This window comes from Sus scrofa, chromosome 9 (genome assembly GCF_000003025.6).
Source record: "Sus scrofa isolate TJ Tabasco breed Duroc chromosome 9, Sscrofa11.1, whole genome shotgun sequence".
Classification (NCBI taxonomy): domain Eukaryota; kingdom Metazoa; phylum Chordata; class Mammalia; order Artiodactyla; family Suidae; genus Sus; species Sus scrofa.
In genome coordinates this window covers 25,375,079-25,400,895 of record NC_010451.4, presented here as the reverse complement: position 1 = coordinate 25,400,895, position 25,817 = coordinate 25,375,079, and the positions used below count along the sequence as shown (strand labels likewise).

Genomic DNA, 25,817 nt, shown 5'->3' with positions numbered 1-25,817 from the left:
GGGAAAAAAATAATTTGAAAGAATCTCAACAATCAAACTCTAGTAACATTTTTAATGTTAGTTCTAATCACCTACTTTCATATCAGCTTGATTGATATATAGAGATGTCATAATTTATATATAGTATCATGAACGCTTATTAGGTATCTAGCTCATAAATTCTGACAAACGTACACCTCCATGGAACCACTGTCCTCATTAAGATATATAGCATTTCAATTGGCCCTTAAAGCTCCTTCATGTCCTCTGGCTGAGAGTCCCCCAATCCCATGACCTAGGAAATCTAATAACTTGCTTTTGAATCAACCCTTTTCCCTGCCTTTATTAATGACTGTTCACCAGTGCTTGAAATCCCACAATTCCATTTAGATTTCAGTTTTTATAACCCAGGCTTGGTGATCAAGGCACATTCTTACATAAGCTCTAAGAATTATCTTTCGGGGGAAAAAAAAAGATAAACAAAGCTTTGGTTGTTGAATATATCATTGCATCCCTTTGTGAAGGTCTTATCCTTAAAAGATAGTATTTTTGAGATGTGCAAGGGTTCTGTCTTTCTCCCAGGAGACCCTGTCTGTGACCTTCCCATTTAATAAGGATTTGTCGAGTGCCAAAGACACTTTTTTAATTCTTGGAGTTTAGCAACTTGGGAAGGAATTACGCAAACAATTCACCATGTGTTAAAGTAACAGTGAAAACTAGTAGATAGCTTAGGGTTTCTTGTATGTCTCTCCTATCTGAATGCGAATGCCAAGTTCTTCTGAGTCTACCTCCAAGAGACCCCTTGAACGTCTGTGGTCAGGTTTCACAGGCGGGCAGGGCTCCCGTCCCATACTGGCTAAACTTAACCAGAATTAAGTTTCTAAACCTCTGGGTTCAGTCCTGCCCCAGCTGCTCACGATAGTCACCGACTTCTCACTTCTTAGACTGAGAAGTCAAAACACTGCACACTGACTTCTGAGTCCTTTACAGTCTGGTCCCAGCCCATCCTCCCTGCGTCTTCTCCTGCTCCACTTTCTTGGTGGATGGTCTACCCCAGCCACTCCTGAAGACACAGGCGCATTTACTGCGGCTGCCTGCTCATGCCTTCCCATTTACTCGGAACATTCTCTTCCTTGCCTTCTCTTGCCAAAATCCTGCATATTCCTCGCAGGGCCTCCTCTGGGACAGCTTCTTTGATTTCCCCAGTTACTCCCCGTGCTCCTTTAAAATCCTTTTGGCATCATCGTTAGTTACCTTTCTGTCCTCTCTCCCACTAGACTAACACATGGTTTAGGCAGAAGGACTGTGTCTTTTTGTTTTCTTTCCACTTTATTTTTCCCCAGTTTTATTGGGATATAATTGCCTTGTATAAGTTTAAGGTATACCTAATGATTTGACTTACATATATTATGAAATGATTACCACAGTAAGTTTAGTGACCATCCATTATCTCGTAGAGATACAAAATCAAAAAGAAAAAAATTGTTTCTTTGTGATGAGAACTCAGGATTTATTCTCTTAACAACTTCCATATTTAGCTTACAGTGGCACTGATTATATCTAGCATGTACATTATGTCCCTGGTATTTATTTATCTTATACCTGGAAGTTTGTACCTTTTGACTGCCTTCATCCAATTCTCCCTACCCCAACCTCCTGCCAAGGGACTGTGTCTTACCATCTTTGTGCCCCCATACTGAGCACAGAGCCTGGTACATAATCAAAGAACAATGAATGGCGAACTTCAGCAGAAACAGCCAGGGGACTGCAGCAGGTGTATGAGCCTGATAACGCAAGGTACATAGGGGCGATGTGTGCTTTGCTCGTACATGCCCCTCACGAAGGTATGGGCCAAAGAACTGCAGAGGCTCAAAAAAGTGCAAAGCAGAGGAGTCAGGAATATTTAATACTAAAGATGTACATAAAACATGCGCAGATATATACAAAGCTATTGCTAAATGGATGCTTGCAATTGTGAAAGAAAAAAAAACGCTAACTACCCAATTTTCTAAGAATGAGAACTGGCTGAATAAATATAGTACACTCATAGCACAGGATACTATACATATATATTATATATTTAAACAGTACACATATATATCTCATCATGTAAAAGCATAAAAGAATATATGCTGATACAGAAATATGTTTGCAAGTCAACGAAAAAGCAGATTATAAAAAAAAAAATGTCTAGTTTAGGAGCCTATTTTTGTAAAGAAAAAGTGGAAGGGACTTCTCTCAAAATGGTAACAGTGGTTAGAATTGACTTTTCTTGTTCTTTTTTGCCTATCCTGTGGCAAAAAGTGGACACAGAACATGTTTGTAATAAATAAAAGAACTATTATAAACTCACATACATAGAAAATAATTCTTTATTATCAATCCTGGAGAGCAGTCTAATGTCAGATAATTTTCCAGGCCAGTTTAATTCTTGACATACATACTACATTGAAATAACTGTAGAAAAGGATATTTGTATATTGTATAAGGTTTTTTTTTCTGGATATTTCCATTTCTTCTTTTAGTTTGTGTCAGAGGGACACCAACTTGACTTAGAAAATCATTTTTTTTGGCCAAAGTTCTCATTATAAAGGATACACTTTAAAAACTATTTTTTTACACTTAAGCAGTAGAAGAAAATCGCAAGCCTAAAATTCTCCTCTCATTCTCTGTGGGAGGCAAATAAAATCCCATGACAGTGAGAGAGCTCAAATCAATCTCTCTCTTCTGTCTTTAAAAATATGGCTTCAGATGGTAGGAAATGAAAGAGAAAGTTGCCATGAGGAGGTCCAGGGACTTGCAATTCCTTCTGAAGTCAGAAATGACTTTTAAATAGACTCTCTAATTATGTCTGTTTTAAGGGACTTTTAAAAGTTTTTCATTGGGTGATAACTAACTCTGGCACATTCCCACCGGCAAAATACCAACTCTGGGGGCCAGGAGTACCTTGGTGCTTTGAATAGTAGGAAAAAAAAAAAAAAAGACAGAGGGCGTCAGTGCAAAGTCAGGGAGATCCTGACTGTAGCATAAACTTTTTTGGCCTCATCAGTTGGGCTGGCACTAGCTCTACTGGGTAGGACAGGCAACACGATGCGAGGTCCCACAGAACGTAAAAGTGCAAGAGCCCTTGTTTAAAAGATGTTAAGAAAACAGAAACAGACTTGCAGACACAGAAAACAAACTTAAGGTTACCAAAGGGGGAAGGAGGAACGGATAAATGAGGAGTATGGGATTAACATGTATGCACTACTGTATATAAAAGACATAACCAACCAGGAACTATTATATAACACAGTGAACCATACTCAAATCTTGTAATAACCTATAATGGAAAAGAATCTGAAAAAGAAAAAAATATATATGTAAAACTGAATCACTTTATAAAACTGGATCACTATATACACTTGAAACTAATGCAACATTGTAAATCAGCTATATTTCAATTAAAAATGTTAAGAAGTTCAATGTAGCCACTGTAGAGCATTAAACCAACATGGGGCCCTTCTAAGCAGGAAACCCCCTACAATTGCAAAGGCTGCACACCAATAAACCTGGCCCCGTGGCCGGGTGCCCTGCGGTCTCGAAAATGCTGCAACTCATTGGGTAGAAATCCTTTGAAGCATCTATGGCTTGACACTTTGCTAGGCTTGGGATAGTCAAGTATAAGTAAATTAATCCATCAACCAATTACTGGAAACTCCATCCCTATTGGTGCCCAGGACTTCTATGGTGAACAGCTACTCAATGATAACACTAAAAAATACTTCCTGTGTGGGTCACAGACTATGATCATTGGATCCATTCATTCATCCACTCAATAAATATTCACAGGACTTCCTCTGTGTGGCGGGCACTGGGGATGCAAAGAAGAGGGTCACAGCCTCTTGACCTTCAAATGTTTCCAATTTCTCAGGAGACAAACATGTGCACAGTTGATTGTTGGGGGGGCGGGGTCCAAGGGACGTTTCCCAAAGAAGGAAACAGCTGAACTGAGCCGTGGAGGCAAGACAGCAGTTGTCAGGAGTACAAAGTGGGAAACTGACAGGAAGGGCATTTGGGGTGATGTGAGCATACGTGAATTTAAGACAAATATAATTGCAAGGTGTGCTCAGAGAAGGGTTAAGGGTTCAGTGGTGTCACGTTGTAAGTTTAGAACGGCAGCTGCTGAAGCTGTTTTTGGAGCCACTAGCAAATTACCAGAGCTGCTATCAACAATTAAAGCTAGAGTAAGTGACACACTGGGCATATGTGAGTGGATAAATTGGCAGAGAGAAGAAGGAAGATCGGACGGAGTGAGATGGAGAGGGCATGTGGGCGGGAAGCGCGGTATAATATGGGAGAAGTTATTCCCAGAGCGCCTCACGGATGATGGACAACATAATTGTATCTGCCAAGGAGGCTTCACGAGGTGAGATGATAGCATGCATCCTGCAGCTAAGCTGATAAGCACATTCCACTGAGCCTCAATGTACCCTGCAGAGGCACCAGGCCGAAGCTGGGGTCCTTGGAACGGGCACAAAATGCTCAGGGGGAGGTGGAAATTTCCCCAGACACGCTAGCACTCCCTTAAACTCGCCCCGTGCGTTGTTGCGTGTTGCATCAGGATTGATCCCACTGAGCAGCTCCGAAGCCTGTTACCAACCTGGGGCATCGCTGGACCAGGCAGCGTGTGAACAGGTGAACTCATGGGACTCCATCACTGGCATCAACTGTTAGAAAGCGGGGTTCCCTGCCCATGAGAGGCAGTTGAAACTCTTCACTAAGATACCCCTTCTGAAAGGAATCTGCTATTTCATCTGACAACTAGTGAGTGTTTTGACACCCTGCTGAGAAGAAACTAGATTTTAAAAAGAGTAATAATAATAACTTACAGGCATCCACTGAAAAAATATCCTAAACCAGGCAGGGTCTCACAGTCAACTATAGAAATAAAATATATGTCCTATCCAGCCCTATCCTAGACTTTCTGAATCAGATCTTGGAGATGGAGCCCTAGCCTGTATGTTTATTTTTAAACGCTCCCGAGGGGATTCTGATGCACAGCCACAACTGACGACCAGTTTGTCTGATTTTTGTGCATTGTTTTATTTCTGCTGCTGGATCCTGGATTTCAGAGGGGGCACATTCCTAAGGTCCCAGTCAACTGAAGGCATCCTATTTTCTTGGGCATAGGGGAGGTCACTCTGTATTCCTAACTTAAGCCCTGTGTGACAGGGGTATTCGCTCCATTGGAACTGAAGAGGGGACTTGCAGTCTCTGAAGATTCCTATGCGAGGGAGCTCAGGCTGTGTGGGCGAAAACCTGAGGAAGGAATTCATATATATTCTGGATGTGACATTAGGGATTCAGGTGGAATGGCTAACTTGGTTCTCTCAACAACTTGGCAGACGTGCCAAGTTCAGCAGATATGTATGGAGCACATACCAGGCGGCTGGCGCTGAGCCAGTGCCAGTGACACAGAGGTAAAGAGGCTGGTAGCCGGCCCTCTAAGAGCTCACTGTCTGGAGAGAAAGTCATTTAGTATCTCATATTTCCAGAGAGGAAGAGGGGTTCACAGGGCCTGGGAACTTACTGAAGGCCAAGCAGTCAGGAAGGGTTGGCGCTCGGATATTTAAATCGGGTCTCATCCCAAAGGCACTGTGTGATGTCGCTTCCCAAAGCGACAGGACAGTGTGACCCAGAGGTGATGGGCTGTCACCTCTGTCATATAGCTGAACATACAGCAGAAGATGTCCTGATGATAATAAAGAATTTGGGGGGGGGGTGTATGGGGCCCCTTTACTCCAACCACTACCCATTTTACAGATGCCTTGGGAAAGGATACCAAGCGTTTTTGAACCTCAGTTTCTCTATCTGCGGGCGGGAGTGTCAAGATCTGTTGTAGCCGTGGCAAGATTATACATGTAATATAAGTACAAGATTATCTTTTTTTTTCTTTCTTTCTTTTTTCTTTTTTTTGGCTGTGCCCTCAGCATGCAAAATTCCCAGGCCAGGGATTGAACCTGTACCATAGCTGTAACCAGCTATAACCACAGAAGTGACAATGCCAGGTCCTTAGCCTGCTGAGCCACAAGGGAACTCCTAGGATGATTTTTTTTTTTTTTTTTAGTCTTTTCTAGGGCTGCACCCACGGCATATGGAGGTTCCCAGGCTAGAGGTCTAATCGGAGCTGTAGCCCCCAGCCTACGCCATAGCCACAGCAATGTGGGATCCTTAACCCACTGAGCGAGGCCAGGGATTGGACCTACAACCTCATGGTTCCTATTCAGATTTGTTAACCACTGAGCCACGACAGGAACTCCAAGGATGATTTTTTCTTGATACCTACAACAAAGAGCTTTGGCCATATGTGGTCCAGAGAATGGCTCATGTCTCTGTCTTTAGGGGAATTATTTAGTTTTTATGGACATTTTAATAGTCTCTCAGCTGCCTTCAAAGATTTAATACTTCAGAAAATAACAGAGCTTTGGGGAAGGGAAAAAACCACATTAAATCACGGACCAATGCAGCTTAGAGGTTACAATTTCTAAGGTGCTAGGAAAGACACAGAATATACACGGTACTTAAGAGCAGCAAGGCTGACATCAGAATTGAATCCATTTTTGAGACATTCTGGTAGAAATGACTAGAGAACAGAAAAAAGCAGTGCACCGTTGGTGGCAGGATTCTTTTCTTTTCTATTTTTTTCTTTTTAGGGCTACACCCGCCGCATATGGAAGTTTCCATGCTAGGGGTCAAATTAGAGCTGCAGCTGCCAGCCTGCCTATACCACAGCCATGGCAACATCTGATCCAAGCCACATCAGCAACCTACACCATAAATTGCAGTGACACCAGATTCTTAACCCATTCAGCAAGGCCAGAATTGAACCCACATCCTCGTGGATACTAGTCGGGTTCTTAAGCCACTGAGTTACAATAGGACCTCCCATACCAAGATCTTTGGAGACTTTGATTCACAGAGGGAATGGGCCTAGTGCCCCAGGGAGCACTAGGAATCATAACAGCAGCAAAGAGCAGCCGACAGGTGACATGTCATCACACATTTTGCCCACCTCACAGCAGCCACGTTTCCAGCTTGGCTGAGTAGCCCCTCCTGGAGGGAAGGCCCTGTTTTGATTGCCACTGACACAAGTGAGCCCTTCTTCCCTCAGGGGGAAGCCCGTGGAAGGATAATGACGATGGTGGGGAATTCTTAAGGATACGTGGGGAGAATTCAGGAGGTTCATGAACTTGCACAGTGTATTAGTTCTCCATCGCTCCATGCCAAATTACCCCAGAATTTAGCAGCAGAAAACAACAAATATTTCGTATCCTGGGGTTTCTGGGGGGCAGGAATCCAGGCATGGCTTAGCTGGCTGGCTGTGGCTCAGGGTTTCTCGTGACATTTGGGTCACGCTGTTGGGCAGGGCTGCAGTTTCATCTGAAGGCCCCAAAGGAGGCGGGTTTGGGGTGCACTTTCAAGTTCACTCATGCGGTTGTTGGAAGGCTTCTGAATGGACCCATACAGACCTGCACCTCACAGAGGCAAGAGTGAACCTTTGCTGTGCTAAAACACTGAGAGTTTCTCAAAATTATCTCAGTCAAGCCTATTTTGGCTACTGCGATCCTCGACACTCATTCCTCTCTCTCTTCCCCCCTCTCTGTTCCTCTCTCTCTCCCCCTTCCTCCCTCTCCCTCTCCCCCCTTCCTCCCTCTCCCCCCTTCCTCCCTCTCCCCCCTTCCTCCCTCTCCCCCCTTCCTCCCTCTCCCCCCTTCCTCCCTCTCTCACTGCCGGATCTTTCCCCTCTTCTTGCCTATCCAAGTTCAAGCCCCAACCCTTCAAACCCAACTCAGAGGCTCATACTACTTTATGAATCCTTCTTGAGTTGTCCTGTTGGCAAATTCATTGCTCATGCCTTCATGTTCCCACAAGGGCCTCTGCTAGCATTTTCTACGTGCTGTCTGAGGAATCCTGACAAAAACTACTTTTATAGATGTTCTTACTATATTTGTCTTTGGATTCGTGCTTGCCTGCTTCCCACAAAGACTGTAAACCCCTCGAAGGCAAAACCTCCCTACTCTGCTATGATTAGCAAATTTGTTCTCTTTATTCCTGACTTTTTTCTGAAGGACTATCCTTTCATTCCCCATGTGTCTCCAATGCTTCATCTTCCTACACCAGGTCCTGCTTCAGGCCACCCACGCTCCTTCTGTTCAGGCTCTACCTTCACCTGGTGTCCGAGTCTGAATTCCTGTCCAGCCTGTCCATTTTGCTTTCAATCCCGTCCATTGTCAAAATCGACAGATTCCACAGGCAAAATCTCTCTCTCATCTGCTCCTTCCTTTTCCATCTCGAAGCTACTACTTGCATTTTGGCCCCTGGGATCTTAAGAGTCTTCTAGAAGCTTTCCTAATAACGCCTCTGTTAGAGGTGCCTTTCAGAATAATATTTCCAAAACCCAGAACTGATGAATTTCTTTCCTCCCAAGGGTGCAGGGGTTCTTGTTCTTGTTCTTTTTGGTCTTTGGTCTTTTTAGGGCCATACCCATGGCATTATGGAGGTTTCCAGGCTAAGGGTCGAATTGGAGCTACAGCTGCCGGGCTACACCACAGTCACAGCAACATGGGATCTGAGCCACGTGTGACCTACACCACAGCTCACAGCAACACTGGATTCTTAACTCACTGATCAAATCCACATCCTCATAGGTATTAGTCGGGCTGGTCAACTGATGAGTCATGACAGGAACTCCTCTTTTTCACCAATTAGTTTAAGTGCACACTTTCCAGCCTTAGCAAACCACCACAGTCAGGCCCACATGCCTCCTCTCATCCCACTGCTCTTTCTCTCCATCCTGGACGACGTGACAGTCTCCAAACTATTTAGGTGGATCCACACTTTCCCAGCGCTGCGACTTCATCCTTCTGGCCCCTGTCTTCCTGAATGTCTTCCCCCCTCTGTTGAAATCCCATTCATTCTGGGCGCTCTGCCTTGTCTTCAAGGTCCGTGTGCTCCTGATTCATGCCCTTCACCATCACATCAGACCCCAGAGCCGTCACTGCACATTCCTCCCGTGGTTGCTCCTCTATGCCTGTTCCCTGGATGTTCCCTGGATGTTGGAGACTGACTGAGAGGTGTTATGAGGCTCCCACTTTCTCTGGAATGCCTGAAAGAAGTTTTAAACCTTGCAGGAATATTTTACAGGAAAGAAGAGCATCGCTCATGAGAACTCTTCCTGGCTTTATGTCCCTGATGCACAAGAGGAAAACGGTGTCCTCTTGCTTCTTCACTATCTGGACATTGGCCTCTCAATAAATCATGGGCTCTGGCTTATTTTCCAGTGCAAGTTGACATTTTATTCTCATGTCACTTTGCCTAAAATAGTCGCAGATTTTAGCTCTGATCTTCCTCACCACACATCCCCCTTGCTAGCTTTGAAACCCTCAAACCTGTATACAACTCCCACCTTCAGAGGTAGACGAATCAGTAAAATACTAACCCCAAAGAGGCAGTGCGACAAAAGATCTCCTCATCTTTACTGAAAGGATTAAATTTTTATAAATGTGAGGTCATAAAGTCATGCCATTAGTTCATTGGATTGAGCATGTTTCCAGTTGACAGGAAAACTAAGGATTTAATGTTAAAATCTAGACAGCTGCCATGCTACTTCTTAGAACTCATAAAATGGGTACTTCAGTGATCCCGTCTTCCTCTGTTTTGATTTTTTTCCTGACCTAGGCAGTTATTCTAACATTAGCATTGGTTCATTATAAATAATGAATTTGGCATAGGAACGAATTGTTTGTCTAAAAGCAACACTATTTTCAAAATTAGAAAACCAGGATATGAAATGTTAGCAAGTCACTGCGGGAGTTTGAATTCATGAAGCGATGGGATCAGATTTCAGCTCAATACATCTTTGTCTTTTCTCTGCAATTTATGGTGACAGTATATACTGTGGCCAAATGCTGATGAAATCATGTGTAACTTTAGGTAAAGGAATACGCCTAACAAAAGAAGTTTCATGAAGCAAAGAGCTGTGTCATTTATACAAACAGAGCCAATGTTCTTCACTAGAGGAAAAAACCAATTAGACAACTTGCATGGCTCTCAAGGGAACGATGCTGTGAAAAAAGCCAATTTCGAAAGGTTGCAAACTACACGATTCCATTTAAATAACATTTCTGAAATAACACAATTATAGATACGGAGATTAGTGGTTGACAGGGCTTAGGGACTGGGAAGGATGAGCCGAAGGAAGTGGGTGTGGTTATCAAGGGGCCTCAGGTGGGTGAACGACTAGTAAGTGGTTACATGAAGCTGCACAGGTGATAAAACTGCATGCACCACACACACACACACACACACCCCATGCCCAAATCTGAGCATACTATAGTTATGTAAGATGGGAGAAAGTGCTAGGTTAAAGGTACATGCCAGCTTCTGCACATTTTCTTGCAACTTCCTGTGGACCTATGATTATTTCAAAATTAAACGTCCTTACAAAATCAGATATTTCCCTGTCACTTTAGAGAAGGGGCTCATGAGGCCAGGTGGTAACGTAAGCGAGTGACACGGCTGCGGACTGGGAGGGTGAGAAGAGCCCCATATCGTGGAGGCAGCTGCTATTAGGTTCCTACCACGGTGGGACGGTGAGCCTGGAATTGCTGTGTCTTCGGAACACTGTTTTTAGAAAATGCCAGAAATTCAAATTTCAAATAAACATCTTCTGGCTTTTACTGACAACTGATGCCAACTTTTTGGAACACTGTATATGAGCCAAGCTAAAGTCACTAGAGGGCTGGATTCAGTCTTAACGATTCCTATATGAACTCGACTTTAGGCCAGGTGAATTTGAGTTTGGCCCCCAGATGAATTGCCCACCCCTACAACCTGGTCTTTGCAGCAAGCAGCTCCTGCTCCCCTGTGCTCCCTTCTAGAAGACTAAGAAATGGGCACTCTTGAGAGCGAACGTGCTCAAAGCAGGCTGCTGAGGAGAAGGGCGTGAGCCCCCAGTCATTGAGCCCTGGGGACTTGGGAGAATGTGGGTTCGACCACAGCTCAGACATGCACCCAGGCTGCTGGAATCAGGCTCTGGCCGAGACCTTCGCAGCCACCTTCTCCGCCTGGGGCCTGGATAAAGGAGGCGCTCAGCCTGCCTTTTTAGAAGTGTTCATTGTTCTTCCCCAGCCATCTCAGGTCTCTCATTTTTTAAAGCTAAATGAGTTCTACAAAAACTGAGAAAATGACCCAGAACCTAGTGTCTTATGCTGGAGTTTTCCTGAGGTGGATACATGTTATATAAGCAGCGCTCATAACTTCCATGTCTGTCGGAAGCACAGAATGTAAGCTGGAAATTAATTAGTCCAAATGAGCAGAGGGAGGTGCTGGTGCTAGTAGGGTCATTATTCTGGCTTTGGTCTTTTTTTCTTTTCTTTCTTTTTTTTTTTTTTTTCTTTTTTTTTCTTTTTGGCTGCCCTGTGGCAAGTGGAGTTCCCAGGCCAGGGGGTTAGATTCGAGCCAAAGTTTCTACCTAAGCCACAGCTGTAGCAACACCATGGTGCCATAGCAGGAACTTTGGTCTTTATTTTCAAATTTTAATTTATTTTTTTGCTTTTTAGGGCCTCAGGTCCAGCATATGGACGTTCCTAGGCTCGGGATTGAATTGGAGCTTCGGCTGCTGGCCTACCCCCACAGACACAGCAGCAAGGATCCGAGGCAAGTCTGCAACCTGCACCACAGCTCAGGGCACCTCAGGATCCTTAACTCACAAGATCAGGGGTTGGACCCGCCCCCTCATGGATACTAAGGATTCCGTAGCCTACTGAGCCACAAGGGGAACTCCGTGGGTTTGGTCTTTTAAAGGCGTCTTCATCTCTGCTCTGCTAATGCCCAGGGTCTAATCATCCCTTTTTCTCCAACTGCCAACCTGGACAGCTGACTCAGAAGTGAGGACAGAGAGAACTGCAAGGTCCTGGGGACTTGGGAGAATGTGGGTTCCAGCGCATCTGTGAGTCGGTAACATCTTCCCACCCTCCACTGCCTGAAGCATCATTGACCCGACTCCTTCTATCCTCAGTCTGCAGGAGACAGAGCACACCCCCTTCCTTTACAAGGAGGCGACTAGAGAAATTCCAATTTTTAAAAAGTGAAATGTTAATTTAATTTGAATTAAAAAATTTAAACCTAGGAGTTCCCGTTGTGGCTCAGTGGTTAACGAATCTGACTAGGAACCAATCCCTGGCGCTGCTCAGTGGGTTAAGTTTCGGTGTTGCCGTGAGCTGTGGTGTAGGTCGCAGACGTGGGTCGGATCCTGCGTTGCTGTGGCTGTGGTGTAGGCTGGCAGCTGTAGCTCCAACTAGATCCCTAGCCTGGGAACCTCCATATGCTGCGGATGTGGCCCTAGAAAGACAAAAAAAAAAAAAAAAAAAAAAAAGACAAAAAAATTTAAAAAAATTTAAACCTTAAAATATCATTTATAGCCATTTCAAAAGTCAGATTGAAATTATTACTGATTCATGTGCATGATTTCTGTCCTCTTTTCCCCAAAAAAGTCTGGAACAAGAGTCCAGAGAATGTTTTTCAATCCTCCCTTAAAAAAGGGTAATTATATTAATAAAATAATATAATTATAGATAAAAGTGTCTTTTCCAGTTAATCATTTTTTTTTAACCAAGCTTCATAATAGGCAGCCTTTTAAAGAGTTGGTTCTCAGCCTCGAAAATTATGCTAATGAGGTAAGAACAATAATTCACAGTGTAGCCACTAATTTCTCTAAGGGGAAATATGCAGAGACCTCGGGCTCCACGTTTGTTTTCAACTAATTATCATGTATTTACTTTTCCATTAGTTCAATAATTTTTCTTTCAATTCAGAATTAAGCAATAAGACACTGCATTATATAAAGGCTTGTTTAGCATAATGGACACACCCCATCATTCCCCCGTCCTCTGATTTACGGCTCTTAAAATGCACAACCAAGAGGCTGTCTATATGCCCTTTCGTATTTACATTCCATCATGCAGTCACCTCAATAACTTATGCATTCTCAGAAGAACTACCTAGCAATTAACTCCAGTCTTTTCTAACTCACCATCTCATTATGTAAAGTGGATCTGAACAGAAACTTTATTAGCAACTTTCAATTCCAATTCCTTCTTATCCCTTCCACCCCCACCCTCCCTAGTCCTGTCAGCTTATACGACCAAAATGCTTTGGAAAATGGCAGTTTAAAAAAAATCCACATTGAACTGGCAGCACATTTCGTAATTGGTCTTTGCACTATGGGGCACTACCATAAATCGAGATTGTCATATTTCAGCTGAAGCATGTGATGCAATTCTTTATAGAAATGGAAATGAATTCTCCCTGCCACACAACACAGCATTTTAACTATGTTCTGGAGGATTGGGCAAGTAAGAAAGCTATTATTTTTATTCTAAAGGTTAAAAAATGCAAACCCCCAACTCTTTGTGAAAAGGTAAAGGAATTCATCATCTCGCTTCTTCAAACCCTGGAAGGAGGAGGGAAGACACCTCGCAGAGTTCTCGGGTGTGTGTGTGAAGTGCTTCAGCAGGAGAGCCGAAATGAGCTTTCCCGTACTTATCTCATGGTAAGCAGCCCAGGCAGGCTGAGGAAACCAAAGGTGGCATCTGAAGATGTGTCATCGGGAGGCATCCCATAGGGGCAAGAGACTTACCAACGTCGGGATCCATCGCTTGAACTCTGGTCAGCAGAGCCTTGGTGGCTGTGTTCTCATAGACACAGGCGTTATAGTGGTCGGAAGAAAACACCGGGGGATTGTCGTTCACGTCCTCTAGGATCAGACGGATATCGGACTGGCAGAACCTGCCGCCCCCGTCCGTGGCCCTGGCGACGAGGTTGTACACAGGGATCCTCTCCCGGTCCAACCGTGCCAAGGTTTTTAACTCACCTGTGAAAATAAATGGTCTGGCCTTTCAAAAACTGTCTTTCTCTGAAGAGCAGAGAATCAATTACATACAAAATCCCCAGTCCAGGCAGGACCTCTGACATTTGGTTCAAGGGCCTCATACTTCGAAAAATAGAGCAAGTTCAATTTCTTTAAGCACCGGGGGGAAATTTATGGGATTCTAGATGCAACCAAGAGCTAACTGCATGACCTTTGGGTGAATTAATCCCACTGTGAAGCCTCTTGTATCAGGAATTCCTTCTTTTGGCAGCATGGAGAAACTCCATACCTCTTTATATCTCTCAAAACCTGCTCTGGAGATTAGCCATGTTTCTGGATTTCTGCTCTATCTCCAGAAAAAGCACGGAGAATGGACCAGGATCCTTAGCTCTCTGATGCTCAATCAGGTCAATGATCTGTAGACCCAGAAGGGGCCATCTCTCTGCTTGCAGATACTTAACATCTTTTAAAGGAAAACAAATAGTCAGATCAGGCTGGCTTTATCAGAAAGAGGTTGTAAAGGAGTCCTACTGTCCCAGAGGAATGCCGCCTGCTAGACAGTGGAAGGGCCTGTGGTTGCTGGAGGAGAGGTCCAGTGGGGGAATATTTGAGAAGCTTGGAACAGCAGCTCTTTGGCAACCAAGGTGGATGGAGAGAGGTTATGTCTGCGTTTGAGCCACTGGGGTAGCTATAACTGGGGGTCGGGCCCTATGGAGATTTTTGTTGTTGTTTTTATTTAAATTTCAATAGATCATGGCAATAAGCATAACGACAGACCTAAATAAATGCTGTTTGGTGAAAAGTAGGGCTCATGAAATTGTATTACATACTCTTAATAAAATTAGTGGATGTAATTGGGACAGAGCCAGAGGTACTTACAAAGCTGTTCCTCCTATGGCTTCCTGACGGCAGCCAGTTCTCATGCACATACCACATCTCCTCCAGTGGTTTTTCAGTTGGGCATTCAAGACTCTCCAAGATCTAGGCTAAAGTTATTTTTCCCAACACTTTTCTCCCAAGCCACTCTGTGGCTCCTCCGACCAGTGACGGTGTTGGCCATGGCATTCCTTGGATGTGGCATCATCTGTCCATGCTGCCGCCGAGGCCGGCAGTGTCCTGCTTTAGCTACCAGAATCCTGGCTCAGTTCAACTGCCAGCTCTTTTTAAAATAGTTTCCTCTTCCCTCTCATCAGAATATTAGCTACTTCCTCTTCTGTGCCCAGATAGAGCTCTCCTGGGCACTCATGGCATTCTGCCTTTCATTATTATTGTTGTTATTTCTGTTATTATCCTCACTGACTTCCTGCTCTGTCTTCTCCACTGGGGTACAATATTCTTTGGGCATGATTGTTTTGTTCATCTTGGAGTCGATCCCAAATATCTCATAATGTACTTTTAGGTCTAGGGGTCACTCAATAAATGTTAGCTATTGAATTAAAAAATTGCCAGGCCTCTATAGCTAAGTAGCATATGGCTATGTAGCTAAGCATCTCTCAGTGGATACAGCTGACAGAGAAGGGGGCTCAGGAAAAAACTAATACCTTCTGGAGACTCGGTAGGTAGTTATTGTTCTTTAGGACCAACACTGGACATACGCAAACTATTCAATCTTTTTCAGTTCCTTTAAAACTTGTCAAGGGATGAACCATCCAGTACACGCAACTGAAACCACTGCTCTCCATAGGAAATGTCTCTTCTGCTGGCTTTGGCCTTCAATTCAGGCATCTGCCTTTACTGTACATAACCTTTTACCTTGTAAATTTTACCTCTCAGATTTGTAAGTAAACCTGAGAGCTCATCGCTTCCGAGAAACAAGACAGGAATGTTAACTAAAAACCAGAAGAGTGTGTTAATGACCATCAGGAAGGGACTTGAAAGGGATTCCAACTGGGCAAAACTCTCCTTATTATGCACTGCTGTCTGGTTTGCATGGAAAGATGCAATTGTGATATAACTCCATTTATACCCTTATGGGGCAGCTGCTTTAACTCATGGATGTGAGGAAGAAGAGAAGCAAATAAACACATCCAATCAATTACTCGGTGCTAAAAAATGTAGGTAAAGTTAGAGCCCGTTTCATAAGCCAAATGAAGCTTGTGTCGGCCAGACATCAGGTGCCACTAGTATTGCCTTAGAATCCAAGATGGCAGAGCAGCCTATCAGGGCTTTTGTATACTAACTACCCCTTAGTGATAAGATCACATGAGAAGTTCATTTCTCTACAGATTAACAATGGCATGTACCCAAAGAATAAATTTTGCCTTACCACTTTCTGGATCTAGAAAAAATTCATTGTTGCCAGATCCATAGAGTGAGTATCGTATATCTCCATTGGATCCAATATCAGCATCCTTGGCACTGACCTTCAGGATGATTTTGTTTGATGGAATGTCTTCAGGAAATACTGCTGTATATGCCACCTAGGCAGAGGTTAAAGAAAGGCAATTAAGTCATTAGTATGCATGGGGTAATTGTCACATGTAGCATTCCAAATGACTTCTTTAAAAACGCATTCATATGATATATCTTCAGCTATGTTGTTCCTTGACTACAGAATCAACTAACATGATATGATGAAACATAGACTATCTCTTGCCTGGTCCCGTCCATGCTCATTCATTCAACAAATACTGACTGAGCACCTCCTATGTGCCAAGTCCTGCTGAGGTGCTAGGAGTACAATAGAGAAGAAAAGAGACCAAAGTCCATGCTCCCGTGTAACAGTGACTCGAGTCTCGTATTGATCAGGCCTCTCTTCTCACTCAAGCGCCAGTGAGTCCTTGGGACCCTTCAACATTTTGAAGAGCCTCTCCTAACATCTGGCATTAGCCTCAGAGACTAAATCTACTTGCAACACTTTCCTAAGCTACAGAACACTGATATTGTCTCATGGTAAGGACATGGTAAATGTCCTTTATTTTATTTTCTTTTTTTTTCTTTTTTCTTTTTTTTTTTTTTTAATTTTCCCACTGTACAGCAAGGGGGTCAGGTTATCCTTACATGTATACATTACAATTACATTTTTTCCCCCACCCGTAAATGTCTAAATGTCATGTAAATTAAATGATTTAATTTCAGTAAGAAAGGAAATCAAATCCAGTACTGGCGCCTTGCCTTAGCTGTCCTGCTTTGAACTGTGGCGGAAAGGCCACTTCATGAGGAGCCCGAAGACCCAGCTTCCTTACCAACATCGCCACCAACCAGCTGTGGAAACTTACCCAAAACGGTATTTCACACTTTTGAGTGGTCTGCTCTCCTTTTACGAAATCAGTGACTTAGACAGAAAAAAATCACAACATCCTTTATGAGCCCTTAAAGATTATTTAATTTTAAGATGCTTTTATTTTTGTTTGTTCTCTTGGTGGGCAGAAGGAGGTATCTGAGGGTGCTACCTATGCTTTTTCCATGTTTATACTATTTCATCCTAGAGTCCACCTCCTACCCCCTTCTATCCAGTCAGAGCTCACTAATTAAGGCGAGAAGGGTAGAAAGTAGCCTGGCCTTAAGAAGAAAAGTGAAATGGGTTTTGACTTAATTTTAGAGAAGCAGAGGCCAAAGCAGCCATAGAACCGACATTTCTGCACGTCTCACCTGATCACACACTGGGCTATTGTCATTCACATCACTGACTGTCACTTCCACCATGGCTTGGGTGACAAAGAGCCCATCGGTGGCAGTGATATTGAGAAAGTACATGTCTTGTTCTTCTCTGTCTAGAGGTCTCTTCACATAGACCTTCCACTCGCTCTGCACCAGGCCCAGGGCAAACCTTCCTCGGGGGTTTCCTCCTGCGGAGAAAAAAGAGTTCTTGAAGGTGTGCAATGAAAAGCTTTGATCTCCACCTGCAGTGAGAGGCCCGTGTGGGGTCATCCAGGTGACTGCATCATTTACCGGACTGGGAAAAAAAAAAGGACAAACTTCCTTTGGCTTTTCCTGCAACAAAGCATGATCTTTATACGCTTGGCTCATGTGGAAAGTAAAACAGTAACTTTGCAAGAGAAGCAAATGCACTTGGAGAAGCTGGAGATATCTCTTGTTTAGTTCCCCTTAAGGACAATCAAATTCAAACTGTGAACAATCAATCTTCTTCTCCGGATGATACAATTGTCTTGCCACTTCGTCTCAAGAGAGGATGTAATACACCATAGCTCTTGTTACCAAGACAATTTCATTAGCCGTTGATTATGCAATCAAGGAAAGGCAGTCAGTTCTATTAAAGAATCTTCTAATGAGGGCTTTATCATACCGCGGGTCTCATAAGGGCTGGAGCTGGAGGGAGAAAAGTTTGTGTGACACACGAAGACCCATTAGGATTAACTGGCCCCAAGGAGGGGTCATTTGAGGAGCCGCTCAAAGATCACCACTGCAATTAGATCAAATTTATCAGATCGAAGCTGGTGAATGTGGAAGAAAAGTAGACGTGCTGGAGGGGAACCGATTTTTATGAGGCTAAAACACTGAAAGTGGTTCCCGTTATATTACTTGCCCACATCACTGAATTATACGGAGACAAGAGCAGCTTGGAGGCAGAAAGAAGAAAATTACCTTGACCCTCCAAACCTGAAGAGGGAATGACGTCACTTGAAACATGGAGGAAGACTGGTCAAGACATCTGGCAAGAAGCCGGGGATCCACCTGGATCATTGCCCTTTTGTTTGTCTGGGCAATCAACACGTATTTGTCACCTACCCTGGGCCAGGCACTGTGCCAGGCTGTGGAACGAGAGCAGTGGACAAAACTAACAAAAATCCCCACTCTTCTGGTGGAGTTTACTTTCTGCTGGGAAAGATTGACAATAAATAACCATGGAGAGCCTACTGCCTAGTGGCCACTACTTCATCAAAAAGGGGAGCCATCTCATTACAACGAAGTCTTTTCTTTTTTTTTTAGGGCCACACCCATGGCATATGGAGGTTCCTAGGCTAGGGGTTGAATTGGAGCTACAGTTGCTGGCCTCCACCACATCCACAGCAACGCTGGGTCTGAGCCACGTCTGCGACCTACAACACAGCTCACGGCAACGCCAGATCCTTAACCCATTGAGTGAGGCCAGGGATCGAACCCGAATCCTCCTGGATGCTAGTCAGATTTGTTAACAGCTGAGCCACGAAGGGAACTCCTACAACGAGGTCTTTAAAAGAATAGAGGGCAAAGGCCAAGGTCCTGCTGGAGGGGATACATGAGCATCAGTGGTCTGAGTGCCAGGTTGCACTCTGGGTTATAAGGCATGGGGGCGGGGCAGTCCAGGGGCTCAGCCAGGTGGGGCAAGCGTGGGATAAATGGACCATATTGAGGAGACAGTGCAGAAAAGGTGAGGGCTGCACATTCCTGGAGGGCAGTGGTTCTCAATTGAGAGGGACTATCCCCCTTCTCCCCCCTCCCTGCCCCCGCCTCCCCGATCCACTGCCCCAGGACCTTTCTCAGTGCTGGAGACATTTCTGAATGTCAGAACAGGGGTGATGGTGATGCTGGAATCTATTGGATAGAAGCCAGAGAAGCTGGTAATATCCTACAACACCACCTCCAGCAAAGAACGACCGCCCACAAGAGAGACTTATCCAGCCCCAAGTGCCGATAGCATGGAGATTGAGAAACATGCTCTGCTGAGGCAGGGGGTCCCCCTGGTGATATGGCTTTCCTCCCCCACTGGCTGGGATTCAATTATGCTTCAGTCGAATATTATTCCAGCAGGCGCAAATGTAACCTCTCTATTAAATGCTTTTGGTGCAGGCACACACTGCTTTTTGTTAAATAAAATGATTAATGGTCCTTTGTTAATCTGTGGCAGCCAAGCCAAGTTGTGTAACATCAAGAGCAAAAGTTAAATCTAATTAAAATCAGTTGGTGGTTGGCCCAGCTAATAGCAACGGTAGCTTGAAACTACTCTGTTTTCATTACTTTAGTGAAGTCGATGAGCTGGTCCCTTAAACCATCCATGGAAAATTCAGAGACAACGTATCAATAATCAAAGCTGAGTACTTAACAGTTCTTTCCCATAGAAAAGCATCCCTGAGGATGCCTAAGAAGCATTTGGTCTGAAACTGAATGCAAATAAATCAAAAGGATGCTTTCCTCACCTTTGTTTCCTTACCACTATCGCTCATGTCTTTACAGCAGACATATATGCTTTAGTAAAAAAAAAAAAAAAAAACCACAAAACCACGAAGTTATCAGATAAAGCATAAATGCATTAAGACCTTTAAACAGAAAACAACATCAAGGAAACAGTTCCATGAAGAAAATGAAGAGCACTGCGGAAGGGAGGTGTGGCGCTCCCAAGCAATGACACACGCGCTCCCTCGGAGCTTATTCTGTAGTGATTAATTAACTTTCCTACTAACGTACTTAAGCAGATTCTGTGTCCTGAGGGCATTCTAATTAATTCATTTTTCACTTTGAATAATGTAGTTTTTCTAAAGGGAAGTCACCTGACTACAAGTATTGATGGGTTCTTTAAAATCTTCTGGCACTTTGCTTATGTTCTGCCTTTGAATGTCACAACATCAAAATATTAGCTTTAACCAGCGCCCCCCCCCCCCCAAATGGTATTTAGGAAGATTGCTCCCACACCACCAACCCTCTCCTCTTTGCAGTTTAAGGCCAGTCACCCCCGAATGTGACCCCTGATCGACAACACCTCTTCTCTCTGACATGAGAGCCTCTGTTCTCAGAGCAATGGTGGCATTTTTTGTGCACTCTGGGTGATGTTATTTGTCTCTCTCAGCTTTCCCATCGAACTGTTCTTTATTATCCGGAAAGACAGAAAAGGGATCCAAGAAAACTGTAATGTCAGAAGACATACCCTTTGACTTTCAGTTATCATGCCCTCTAATTTGTATACGTGTGTGTGTGTGTGTGTGTGTGTCTGTGGGTCTGTGTGCAGTTGAGTTTTTACTACCAGGAGAAAGTTGTAAGTGAGTTTATTTTTCTAACCACTATATAAAGTAGGAAAAAGATACTTACCTACTTAAAAACACCCACTCTCATCAAAAGAGCTTTTGTTTTCATTTCTTCAACGGAGATATGTGGCTGGACTTTTTTTTTTTTTTTTAATTGTTTTTTTGTCCATGCCTGTAGCATGCAGAAGTTCCCCAGGCCAGGGATTGAACCTGAGCCACAGCAGTGACAACACCAATCCTTAACCACTAGGCCACCAGGGAACTCTTGGACTCTCTTTTTAAATGATAAAAGGTGAGCTAAGTACTGGGTACCAATCGCAGTAATCTGGCATAGGTAAACCAATGAACTCTAAACCAAGGCTGAGTGAGTAACAGCTAAAAAACTGCATCTACTCAGGTCTTTTCCTCAGCCCCAGAGAGGTAAGGCAACTTCTCAAGCCCTCATCTCATCTTCCTTCTTCTCTCCTTCTCTGACCCCATCCACCTTCCATCCTTCTCCAGAAAGCAGAGGGCAGAGGGATAACAGAAGAGGAGAGTCTTACCTGTAATGTGATAGCTGACTTGACGATTAATGTCAGAAGTGTCTCTGTCCCAGGTGCTGAGCACGGCCACCACCTCGCCCGGGGGGTCGCTCTCCTTCACATTCCCTCGGTACACCTCGTGGGCAAAGACCGGAGCATTGTCATTGATATCCGTCACCCTTACAGAGACCAGCGCCGTGGAAGAAAGAGAGAAGGCCTCCCCGAGGTCGGAGGCCACCACGGAGAAGGTGAACGCAGGGTCTGTCTCGTGATCCAGGTCCTGCAAGGTACTGATCCAGCCTGTGTTGCTGTCAATGTTGAAGGCTTCCATCACCTTTTCGGGCTGAGAATCCGAGTGGAGGGAGTAGGTGACCTGCCCGTTGGCTCCCCAGTCCATATCGATGGCCCTCACCTGTGTGAGTTTGGTGCCCACGGGCATCCCTTCCATGATGATGGTCTCGTAGCTTGAGGTTTCGAAGACTGGCTTGTTGTCATTCAAATCCAGAACCTTGATGTCAACATCCACGGTGAACACAATATCTACCTTGTCCAGCGGGATGGTGGCTGCTACCTTGAAGTGGAAGGCTGGGCTGATCTCATGGTCCAGACGTTTGTCCAGCTTGATGGTGCCCGTTTCCTGTTCGATGATGAAGACACCTCCTTGGTTATTTTCTGGCCGCTCCCCATTAACTGTGCTGAACCTGACACTCTGAGTGGGCAAAATCCTCAGGGTGTCCACTGTGCTCCCAATGGCGGTATCTTCTGAGACGGTGAAGGAGTACTGAGACTGGGTGAATGAGGGCAAGAACGTCTCGGGGGGCAAGACGTGGATGTAGACGGGGATGAGGGCGTGCCTCACTGGGATGCCCCCATCCACCGCCTTGACAAAGAAGGACAGTACTGTGTTCTTCAGCTGGTTAAAATGGCCCTTTGTGACCATCCAGCCATTGTCAGGATCGATTTCCAAGAGGTCAGCCACCGAGACGGAGGCCTCGCTGTAGAGGGAATAAGTAATCCTCGCATTGGCTCCATCGTCTGGATCCATGGCTTGGACCTGAGTGACCAGGTGACCCCGTCCAACGTCTGCCCTGACACTGGCTCTGTATTCCACCGTCATGAACTGGGGGGCATTGTCATTTTCATCCACCACAATCACCCGCACGGTGCAGAAAGTTGTTCTCCCTCCACCATCGAGGGCCCTCAAAAAAATACTGATGTCTCCTTCCAGAGGGTTTTCCCGGTCGAGCCTTTCTGTTGTGATGACCTGACCATTGCCGTCGATGAGGAATCGATCCTTAGCAAAGTCGTTGATGATGGCATAGCTGATCTGCCCATATGTCCCTGGATCCCCATCCGTGGCTCGAACGTGAATTACCTTTGTCCCAGCGGCTGCATTCTCTCTCACCTCAGCAACATAGGTGCTCTGCGAAAAGGCAGGGCTGTAGAGGTTAGCCCCTAGGACCCTGATATGCACCTGGGCGGTGCTAGTGAACAGCCCATCAGAGACAGACACGTTGAGACTGTACAGAGGCTCCATCCGCTGCTTCCGGTGGTTGGACAGGGTGATGACGCCACTCTTGCCGTCCATCAGAAAGCTCGTCCGGTCATTCCCAGATAAGATGCTGTATTCCAATCGGTCAAAATCAGAGCTGTCTGCATCAGAGGCTTGTACACAGGTTACAAAATGGCCCCGGGGGGCTAATTCACTCACGTAGGACTCATAAATGAGCTGATTAAAGACCGGAGGGTTGTCATTTACATCAGAGATGTAGATATGAACCAGGACCTCGCTGCTCAGTGATGGGAAGCCACTATCTGTTGCTCTGACTTTCAAAGTGCAGTGTTGCACTAACTCGTGGTCCAGCATCCTGGCCGTCAGGATTAAGCCACTTGCGCTATCTATGTGAAAATAATCCGTGCTGTTGTAAGTATCTTGGACAATCTGATAATGGACCATTTTATTGTTTTCTGAGTCTGCATCAGTAGAGACAACCTGTAAAACAGGCGTTCCAATGAGAGATGCTTCTGATAATGTTGTATTGTACGTAGGTTGATCGAAAATAGGGGGGTTGTCATTTATATCGTTAACTAGCAAGTCAACAGTGACTTCAGCCCTGGCACCAGTAAGGGCATCACTGGCTCTTACTGTCAACTTGTAAACAGATATAATTTCATAATCCAAAGGGCTAACAACTTTCAGGACCCCAGTGTCAAAGTCAATGTTAAACTGTTTATAAAGATCCCCATCAATAATGATATATATGATGCCTTGGCCTTCTGGACTGGTGGCATTGATGCTTAGAATGGGGGTGTCCACGCTGACATCTTCGTTGATGGATGCTGTATAAAAGGGCTTATCAAACACAGGCATTGCTTTGTTGACAATAGTGATGGGAAGTTCCACGGATGTGGACAGAGAGGGTTTTCCACCATCTTTGGCTAGGATGGTGACTCCGTACTCAATGTTGGACAAATCAGAGTTGAAGGCTTCTTTCAAAATGACATTCCCTGAAGTAGGGTTAATTTCAAAGTGGCCGTAGTCATCCTGTAGGACGTAGGTCACTTCCCCATTTGCACCTTTGTCTTTGTCGATGGCTGTCACTCGGTAAATCTGAGTGCCAGGCTCAGCATCAACTTGCACCGCAGCATAGTAAGGGAGGCCTACAAAGACCGGAGAGTTGTCGTTTATGTCTTCGATGTTAACCCGGACCACCACCCGTGCCACCCGAAGATGGTCCAGCTCGCGGCTGGCTTCCACCACCAGCTCATACAACTCTTGTTCTTCACGGTCAAAGGGGACTCCAGTGGTCTGGATGACCCCTGAGGTAGATTTTATCTTGAACTTGTTTCCTGGGTTTAAGATGCTATATTTTAAGGGCTCATTAAGGCGATTTCCAACGGCATTGACAATGGCAACTTTGGTTATGTTACTGTTGTTCTCTGAGATGGAGGTGGAGTAAAAGCTTTGTGTAAAGTGGAGGCCGCTGTCCATGGCTTCTTTAACCAAGATGTTGACCATGGAAGTACTGTAGAACTTTCCATCCGACACCTTAACTATCAGCAGGTAGTGATCTTTGGAGAGGTTGTTGTTTTTTATGGTGAGCACTCCCGTACTTGAGTCAATTAAAAAATGATCCAAGCTGCCTTCCATTAGGCTGTACGTCAGTTCGGGGGGCACCTCGGAGTCAGGATCCACGGCACTGACTTTCAGGACTTCCACTCCAACATAGGTAGGTAGAAGTAAGACAGTCTCAAACACAGCCTGAGTGAACACAGGGGGGTTGTCGTTCACATCTGTCACCTCTATGTTGACCTCCACGGGACTCTCTGCAGTCAGCTGGGGGCTACCGCTGTCTCTCACGTGCACGTGAAAATGAAAATGGGCGATGGTTTCGTGGTCCAGGTTGGCAATTGTTCTGATGGCACCTGTGCTGGAGTCCACGGTGAAGAACTTCTTGGCCGTGGATTCCACAATCTGATACACAAGCAGAGCATTCCGGTTGCTGTCAGCATCCGTGGCTCGAATCACCAGTGGGCTGTTATCCAAGCTCCTGACGATGCTATTGATGGGGGCCGCCTCACTTAGGCTGCCCGAATATTGAGAAAAGAGAAAAACTGGAGCATTATCATTTTCATCAACAATCTGAATATTGACTGTGACGTTGGAAGCCATCCCTGCCATGTTGGTGGCCTGAACAATGAGCTGGTAAGAGGAAGTGTGCTCGTAATCCAGCGCCTTCCTAGTGGTGATGACTCCAGAATATGGATTGATGGTAAAGATGCCATCAACATTTCCATCTTTGACTTCATAAATGAGGGTGGATTGACTAATGGCGGAGATTAGAATGACGGATGTTCCAATATCGACATTTTCATTTACTTCGGCTTGGTAGTCTTTGTGAGTGAACTTGGGGTGAGAATTATCAGACATGGTGACAGAGATGCGCACGATTGCCGTGGCAGACATGGGGGGGGAGCCCTGATCCGTGACTTTGACCGACAGGACAAACTGACCCATTGTCGTCATGTCCGGCTCTTTGGAGACAGTGATGATGCCCAGGACTGGTTCGATCTTAAATGTGTTCCCAGTGTTCCCTACAACAGAGAAATCAACAGGGCCGTGAGCTGAAGTGGGTCATTTTCTGGAGGTTAACTCTTCATCTAAAGGCCCCCTTATACAACATGGCAAGTGGGAAGTATAATCATGTGTATTCGCTTCACCTCATTCTGAAATAAAACGAGATGGAGTTCCCTTCATGGCTCAGTGGTTAACAAACCCGACAAGGATCCTTGAAGATGCAGGTTCGATCCCTGGCCTTGCTTGGAGGGTTAAGGATCCAGCGTTGCTGTGAGCTGTGGTACAAGCCACAGATGTGGCTCGGATCTGACGTTGCTGTGGCTGTGGTGTAGCCCGGTGGCTGCAGCTCTGATTCAACCTCTAGCCTGGGAACCTCCATATGCCGTGGGTCAGGCCCTAAAAAGCAAAAAACGAACCACCAACAACAA

At 45.0% G+C, this 25,817-nt stretch overlaps 1 protein-coding gene across 1 annotated transcript in view; it reads right to left on the bottom strand.

The window, feature by feature from the left end:
• FAT3 (FAT atypical cadherin 3) overlaps window positions 1-25,817 on the bottom strand; it is a 704,031-nt gene that overhangs the window by 75,529 nt on the left and 602,685 nt on the right. The window contains 4 exon segments of the mRNA XM_021102333.1: window positions 13,661-13,894; window positions 16,158-16,311; window positions 17,483-17,679; window positions 21,333-25,406. Coding sequence (XP_020957992.1) covers window positions 13,661-13,894; window positions 16,158-16,311; window positions 17,483-17,679; window positions 21,333-25,406 — 4,659 coding nt within the window.